The sequence below is a fragment of the Erythranthe guttata genome, chromosome 4 (genome assembly GCF_056151865.1).
Source record: "Erythranthe guttata isolate IM_541 chromosome 4, IM_541, whole genome shotgun sequence".
Lineage (NCBI taxonomy): Eukaryota > Viridiplantae > Streptophyta > Magnoliopsida > Lamiales > Phrymaceae > Erythranthe > Erythranthe guttata.
The window spans coordinates 19,862,658-19,871,269 of NC_142536.1; the positions used below are offsets into that span (position 1 = coordinate 19,862,658).

Sequence of the window (8,612 nt, forward strand, 5' to 3'; positions counted from 1 at the left end):
GTTTGTGCTTATCTGAAAGGAAATTACAGTAGAGGGTTTTATAGCAAATTGCCCGTTTTTTTGTGCCGAAAACAAAAAAAGCGATAATTACCTACAATTAAAAATGACATTGAAAAACAATATAGCAAAACAAGCATCACAAAATAGGGAATGGAAAAAAGATCCACAATTCTTACATAAAAATGACGAGTAAAAAAAAAAAAGAAAAAAGAAAAAAGAGTACAATGTAAGCGTCGCAAATCCGAGGTTTTTTTCGTCTACAATCAGACAGTGTTAGTCATGGCGAGTTATAATTAATAGTCGCTCTTAACATTATCCGAAGTCGAACTACTAACGAGGTCTATTATTAGACACGGGAACCGAGGCGAGTTGGTGAAATTGTTGAGCCATTAGGCTTTCGCCGCTCTTTGCACTTTGCTCCAGAAGCCGAACTAACGATATAAATATTTCCATTCTCGTCACATCCCTATTTGCCTGTTGAAAATAAAAATTAGCTTTTTTTCCGGAAATCAGGATGAAAAGGAAAAGAAATCATAATTAGCATAATTCGGAGATTCCGTTCCGATTTCAAGGCCTACCTCTACGGCAAAACGTGCCCATATCTTGTCGTTCCGAGTCTCCATCACCCCCTTTAGAATAGTTAGCCCAAGTCCCCTAATTATATCTGCTATTTCCAAAAATAACCCTCTTTCTTCACACAGCATCTGCTCGTAAAACGAAAAACCATGAGCAAATGAATATATATATATATATATATATATATATATATATATATATATATATATATATATATATATATATATATATATATATATATATATATATATATATATATATATATGCATATATATATATACGGTTGCATATTACCTCGACGAGCATTTGTCGGGGCTGATTTAGATCCTCGACTATGATTGGACAAACCATCGATTGTGAACCAACTTCATAAGCCCATGTAGCTCCGCCTTCGAAATTGTCTTTTAACAACAAACCTCCGTCCTTGCTAATAATCTGAAACTTAAAACAAATAAACGTAAATAATACAATCGTTATAAATATTAAAATAAAAAGAAAATAGCAATCATCATTTAGCAACCTTGGACTCTCCGGTTTGCTTTAGCTTGTCCGCATGCTTCGTCACACTTTGCAGGAAAATCATATGCTTGATAGTTCGTTCAAGTAGAGCATCAATACTGCACTGTAAGAAAAAAAAAAGACACGTAAATATCAACAAAATAAATTACGGAAAATAAAATGTGAAGATAGATGTATAAACTATATATTATATATATCACCTTTGCTCCATTTGGCACGATTTCTCGTAATTCCTTAACACGATCTTGGATCATTTGACGATCTTTCGGCCTAGGCCTTGGATTTTCGCCAGGCTTAAGCCTCTTCCGATTCGTCTTGCTCGTTTCTTCGGGTTTCTTGGAATATCCATTAGTGGCAATACCGTTATTCTGTTTCCCTTTCCGATCATCAGCCTGTGGGACCCACGAAGAACTTATTTGAGACGAAGATCCGTAAATAGAACTGCCCTGCGAATAACTTCCGGATTCTTCCTTCGAACAAGAACTCATCATTTTACCGTTTTTCGCCGAATATTTCGGAACGCCAAACAGCTCCCCTAATCTGGCATAGGGGATTGAAGTATCGGGTGCCGAGGAGGTGCTCGTGTTGGTCAAAGTTGTTCTGCAGGAAATGTCTTCGTCTATGCCCTGTTTAGCTGAGGGGGCATTGACTTTCGAGACCACAGCCTCCAAGAGATGGTCGGTGGTGAAAATAATCCCGTTTTCCGAATTTTCTTGGCTGGTGGAATATATTTCCGAACTCGTTTTAGACGGTAAATTGATCAAACTGTTGAACGAGCTGCTACTACTGAATAATTTACTCTTGAAATCAGCTCCAAGAACATCAAACAAATCGTCTCCCGACTCAGTTTGGACGTACAAATCATTATCGTATTTCGTCCCACTTTGCGAAAAATCAGCTGCGAAATGGGCTAATGAATCGGAGTTATAAGCATCCATTTTCGGGATGGAATTTCGATTCTTGGACGAACTGCCCGAAGGAAAATCTAGAGTGGGCCCTTGAGTGTATAACGAAGGGTTTTGATTGGTCCATGTTTGTGAATTCGAGGGGATAACTACTTCGGCTTTTGTTGCTAATTGATTTGAGGAAGGAAAATTCGAATTCACTAATGGAGAAATTTTGGATTCTTGTTGGTAATATTGAGGGCCAACCCGACTCGGGTTCGAGTTTGAAGATTGAAATGGGGCCCCGTTTGAGTGAAGCTCGTTTTGGACATAGTTAAAGTCGTCGAGATATCCGAGCTGAAGTAGTAATGATATTACATCGTTTATAAATCCCATATTCTCCCTTATCTGAGACAATTAAACAAGAAACGAGATTCGCCTTAGTTGATTCACTTGAACGAAGATTTGAGCAAGATTTTGTCTGAAAATTCACTTACCGTCAAGAATGAACCGAATTGAACTACGCCGTGGGGAAGAACAGGAATAACCGCAACTGTCTGATAAACGAAAAAAAAAAAAGGCAAAAATTATTAATTTTTTAAAAATCGAAATAAACATAGTAACGAACAAGACATGTCGTTTTTTTTTTTTTACCTGCATACCAGCTGAAAACTGTTGGCACACCTCTTTTAGAACCTGGAAAATACTCGGCATTATTTCGATCCATAACCGAAATCAAGAATTATTTCGTTAAAATATTCCAATATTAAATAATATATTATACCTCTGGTGGATGAGCTTCTCCAAAACAGTTATCTGATACGATCCACTGATGGTTTCCGGTAAACGCAACTCTTCCAACTAATCTGTGGAAAATTAGACGAAAAATAAATTATGTTACAAAAATTTTAAAAATACAAAAACGGCAACTTGTAATGATCTGGGGTAAAAATAAGAATTACTGATTTACCCTTCTCCTACAATATTAACTTGATTATCCATCATCATCTTGTTTACAAGCAAATGCACCTTGTCCCCTCCCCTTGCCCAAGAAGCACCGTAATCTTGAAAAGAACCTTCTAGATTCTCGCTTCCCGAAATTCCAGGAAGCCCGGAACAACTTGCAGGTTCGTAGTAACATTCTTCCCAAATTAAAAGCCTGCAATTAAAAAAAAATAAAAAATCGAATCAAAATTAAGTAAAACAGAGATCAAGTCATAATAGCATAAAGGGTTTCATTACATTATTTAAAAAAAAAAATCATAATAGCACTGAGATTCTCCAAGAAAAATTGAATTTGACAAACCAGAAAACTCCAAAATTGGAGACAACGAAAGTTTTTACAATTATCAGATCACAAGATGAAAAATTAAAAAAAGACAACCCAATCTAATTAATCTGTAGCATGTCAAATCATATCAATAAATTAGGCAACTTTAACCTTGTACTAACAAATAATTAGGATCAAATGTTCATCTTATTGTTCCAATTATTACAAGAACACATATCAAACCTGCAAGATTTTCGGACAGGTGTCCCTAAATTCACTGAAAAATTACATAAACAAATTCTTGCATTTATAACCCTAATAAAAAAAGATTATTTTTCTTGATTTACCCAAGAAAAAAAAAAGTTGAGATATTGAAGAAACTAACTTGGGGTTTTGGCAGCCAATTTTCCAGAAAACAGCATAGCACCATTGATTAACCCCACAAAGAGTCTTCAAAGCTTCTTTCAACAAATACCCCATTTTGCAACTAACTTTAAAAAAAATGAAGAGGAGAATATTCTTCTTCTTCTTCTTCTTCTCCTCTGTGTGTGAAGATTTTAATCAAAAAGGGGGGAATAAATCTGATTATTCCATTACAGAATTAAGTAACTAAGTTCACAAATTAGGTCTAACTTCCTCTGCAAGAACCACGGCCAGCTTGTTTTGTTCTTAACCCACCACTCCTTTTTCTCGCCTGATCCAAATTCACTGCTGGCATGCTCTTCAAACCCATTCTTTCTAGAGAGAGAAAGAGGGAAGAGAGAGAAAATAAAGAAATAAAGAAACGATTTTTTTCTTCTTCTTCTTCTTCCCCGTACAAATGGAGGAGTAGGAGAATTCTACACTATACCAGAAGATTTGAGCTCGCAGTTAACTACAACAATCACTTTCTCCATTTCAAATACAGCACAACGATTCAAGAACTTTTTTTTTTGCTTTTTTTTTGGAGGGGGTTGAAAATCCAAGTGTTTAGGGGTAAAGATCGGAGCTTTACGTTGTTTGAAGGTGAAAACTCTCTGTTTCTGTGTGTGTGTGTGTTTAGAGTGAATGTGTTGGGAGCTTGGTGTGTGTGTTTGTGTGTGTTTTCTCTTCTTTGTGGGTTGTCTTAATATTTTTCTACTGAGGGGGTGGAAGTATGTAAGAATGATGGTTTCTGTGCTGCTTTTTCTTTTTTGCTAAACCAGAGGGGTAGATGATGATGGGGGTGGGGGTGGGGGTGGGGGTGGGGGGGTGAGTGTGCTAAAATGCGCCATGATGATTAACCAATGAGAGGTGTGTGATGGAAACAGGGCCTTGAATTTGGGTGGAATTGCTATGGTTGCCACTGGTGTGTAATGTATGGGGGTGGTTAGGGGTGGGGGTAGGGGGTGGTCTTCTGTCGGCTTTTTCTGTGTGTTTTTTTTTTCAACTAAATTAAGAGAGAGAGAGAGAGAGAGAGAGAAGGGCAGTCAGAATTTTTGTATCTGCGTTTTGGAACTGTTTCAAAGAATCTTTGATAACTGGTTCAGTCAAACTAAATTTATTTAATTAAAATTAAATAAATAAATAATTATTATTATTAATTATTAATTAATGAAATTGAAGTTTAATTAATGAAGGTGTTTTGTCTTAGGTTTTGTTTTAGACAAACATTAATTATACAAAAACAACATCAATCTTTGTTCATTAATAGCAATTTATTATTTACTATTTTATTTTTTGTGTTTGAAAATAATAAAAAAATAGCAAAATTCTGGTTTGTTTGTACGTTCAATACTGAGTAGAGGTTCAGTGACTCAGAGGTTGTACCCTGGAAAAGGGTTATTGCCCAATAGTTGAAATTGCTGTCATGGTCATCAAAATACCAAAAATACCCTCGGTTTTTGGGTGATAATTACACAAAGTGACATTCATCAGAAAAAACAGGAGTCTCTCTCCACCGCAGGATCTGTGTCGGATCAGGACCACGGTCCACTGGGCCATGACGCTATTCTTTTGTCACCTCGTTTACTTTTTCTTTTTTTCACATTTTTCTTTTTTTTTATTTTATTTAATTCTTCGGTTTGGTAATCTAATTTTTAGAAAATTATTCTAGAAAATTCAAAATGATCCACAAGAGTTAATTATTAGTGATAGAAAGTCAACTTTCTCTGTTTCTTTAACTACGTTTGTTTTTTTTTTTTTATTGAAATTTTATTTATTGTTTAATTTATTTTATTTCGCAATCGACTTGGTATATAAATTGACCTACTGTAGATATATTATACATATGTATATAATTTTTATATAGTTGAGCAAGTGCATGCATGTGGAGTTATATGCGTGTATATATTGTTTTTTGTGGAATTTTATTATTAATAATGTTTTAAGATTAGCAAGTTTTGATTAATTTAATGATGGGTAAGTAAATCATACTTACATCCCAACGATAAAAGTTGTTAGTTTACCAAATACCAGGTAGCATCGACTATAGTTTAAATAATCAATTCTACAGTTAAACATCTTTAAATTAATCCAGTTAAAATTGGACAAATTCTATTAATTTAATGAAAAATTAATTCATCGAACTATTTTTTTGATTCATTATTTTTACGAGATTATTAATTTATCGAGATTACGTTGTAGTCTGATTAATTAGGTCGTGTTATAATAGTCTAGATTGTATTAAAATGTTATAAATTTCCAAATGGTCAATACACTCGCTTCCTATTCTATATACTTAATTATATTAAACTACACATGCATGCAAACTCAAATATTTAGGCCCTTCTATAAATGAACATTTATTTAATTTACAATAAAATGTGTTTAAACAATTAATTAGCCTCTTTCCGTAATTATTTAAGTTGAGGAGTGTGAGGGATGTAGAAAGATATCACTTTTCTTATTTTTTATTTTTATTTTTATTTTATTTTATTTTATTTTATCATTATTAGGTTTCTCCACACTAATGATGGAGACTCTTAGTGGCCCTTTTTTCTGTCAAATGATTAATGGGCCATGAATTTTAATTCAAATAATTAAGTATTATCTATAGACTACATAGTTCTACTATTTTATTTTATTTTTTCTTGAAACTTTGAAGCATAAATAAGTTGTAATTCGTTTAAATAAAGAAAAAATACACTAAAATTTCGATAGATTAATAATTTCGCTTAAGTAATGATTTCTTTGGATCCCGGTTCAATGAGGATGTGCTAAATTATTAACTCGATAGTTTAATATTTCGATAAGCTAATAAAAATATCTTAGTCCGGACTGTATTAATTTATAGAGGTTTAACTGTATATTAGATGATGCTGAAATTAGATCACCTTAAATAGTTGAAGTAGGATGAGGTGCTGGCTCACGAGCTTGATGACCTTGTGATACCTTCGATTATAAAACACGTAAACTAAGTAGGGCGTTGATCCGGCGGAAACCCCTCCAACGCTCAAGTTTGATGTGTGGATAGCAAAAGTCGTAAAGAGAATACGAACAGTTTAATGGTTCTAATATTGAACGTATCTTAACAAATGAATTGTAATCTTTATTTATACCGAGTTGGATGGGTTGAAGATACTTGATTGTAATTGTCGGGGCTCAAATCTTATTTGAAAGTGATTGGACATCGGTTGTATAGTGATCTTCGATATTGACTCGTGACCCAGTAAATGAAGAAATTGTAGGCCCAATTAGACATATCAATACCGAATTACTATTATAGGGGTAGCGGAAAGGAAAATTCTACATTATTTTATCTCGGGGTGGTAGTAAAAACTCAAAAAAAAAAAAAGCTAAAATATATTTTATTGTCCAAGGGTTTTAGTGAATAATAACTAATTAGTTAATTAATATGCTTACTATTGATAATGTCATGCTTACAACATCAATGATCACATTGACAAATATATTAATTCATGTGAATCTATTTCAATAGACAAACCTTTTAATTATTATCCTATATATATGCATATATATTCTGTTTTTGGGCATAAATGCAAACCTATTTTATTGGGAAATACAAAATTGCTTTGAGCCCCTAAAAAAAACCCTTCATTCTATCTATCTCTTATAGGTAAATAAATGCCTGATTCCTCAAGGCACTAGTAGAGTTGGTCTTCATGACAATTATATTGGGATTCACATATATTAAAATTATACTTCGAGTATATATATAGATTACTTATACAATATGATAATTCAAGTATTAAAGTTCCATCTAATTAATCATGGGATTACAAGATAAAAAGAAGAAAAAAAAAGATTTGAATGGGCTTATAAAGTTTGGGAAATTAGTTGGAAGCCCCTCAAAAATATTTTTATATAGCTTTAAGGAGATGCAGTTTTCCCTTTCTTCTAAAAGTCCTTGTGTCCTTTCTCGTTTGGATCTGACGCTAAATCTAGAGTCTCTGGGATTGCTTAGAAAAAAAACCGAACAATAACTGTGACGATGATTCGTAAAGGTTAATTACATTAAAGCACAAGGGTGCTTAGTAAATTGGCCCTATAAAATTAAACTAACGATATTAGCCCATTAGCTTAATTATTTATCGATGGGCCTACTCTATCGATCTAAGGTGTATCACTCATATATGTTCCAATTCCAATATATATATATATATATATATATATATATATATATATATATATATATATATATATATATATATATATATATATATATATATATATATATATATATATATTTTTTTTTTAATTTTCAAAATTCATAATAAAAAATATTATTAAAAAATTGAATTTTGGTTCGAATCAATTTCCACCACTAGGGTTTGTCCATAGATGTTCATGTAACCACGATAAATTGCCTTTCAATATAAATTTTTATCTTTCGAGTAACTTTGAGCTAGCTACTATACTTTTATTAACTTTCTTGTATTATAACACTTGATTATAGTAGGTAATTAAATAAAAATGTAAAATGTAAATATATAAATATAAATATAAATATATACAATTTGAATGGTCCTATGTGGTCCGATGCTATTACCATTTGTGTCCCCTTAGGGGCATGATGGGTTTGCCATTCCAAGGCTTTTCAGTTGTGCTTTTTGGGCAACATTCTTTCTAATGTCTTTTCTCCAGCTCTAATTATTGTAAATTTTATTTTTTATTGGAAAATTTACAGTTTCATCCCTTAAGTTTTCAATGATTTCACATTTGATTCTTCATATTTCGAAAAACTACATTTGTCCACTCATATTTCAATAATTTGATACTATTGGTCATTTCGTCAATTTATCGTTAGTACGCCAGTTAAGGTGGTGATGAGAAGTTGGGAACACGTTTGATTCCGATAGTTTTAAAGGAAAATTGACGGAAATGACTAAAAATATTGAATATTTGAAACATGAGGGACCAAATATATTTTTTGGGAACATGTG

The 8,612-nt window shown here is 32.7% G+C and overlaps 1 protein-coding gene across 2 annotated transcripts; it reads right to left on the bottom strand.

Annotated features, from left to right (window-relative positions):
* Window positions 1–122: 122 nt before the first annotated feature.
* LHW (transcription factor-like protein) lies at window positions 123–4,721 on the bottom strand. 2 transcript variants are annotated; one of them, XM_088817309.1, is made up of 10 exons: window positions 3,635–4,721; window positions 2,950–3,138; window positions 2,764–2,845; window positions 2,634–2,675; window positions 2,477–2,536; window positions 1,296–2,387; window positions 1,097–1,198; window positions 871–1,011; window positions 579–704; window positions 123–474 (listed from the first exon to the last, which is right to left on the bottom strand). In XM_088817309.1, exons 1-10 carry the CDS (start codon window positions 3,727–3,729, stop codon window positions 331–333), a joined length of 2,073 nt encoding a protein of 690 aa, XP_088673435.1. In that variant the 5' UTR covers window positions 3,730–4,721; the 3' UTR covers window positions 123–330. The 2 variants fall into 2 exon arrangements, with proteins under 2 accessions (XP_088673435.1, XP_088673434.1); XM_088817308.1 differs by having other exon boundaries at window positions 871–1,017; window positions 3,635–4,632.
* Between the last annotated feature and the right edge of the window lie 3,891 nt (window positions 4,722–8,612).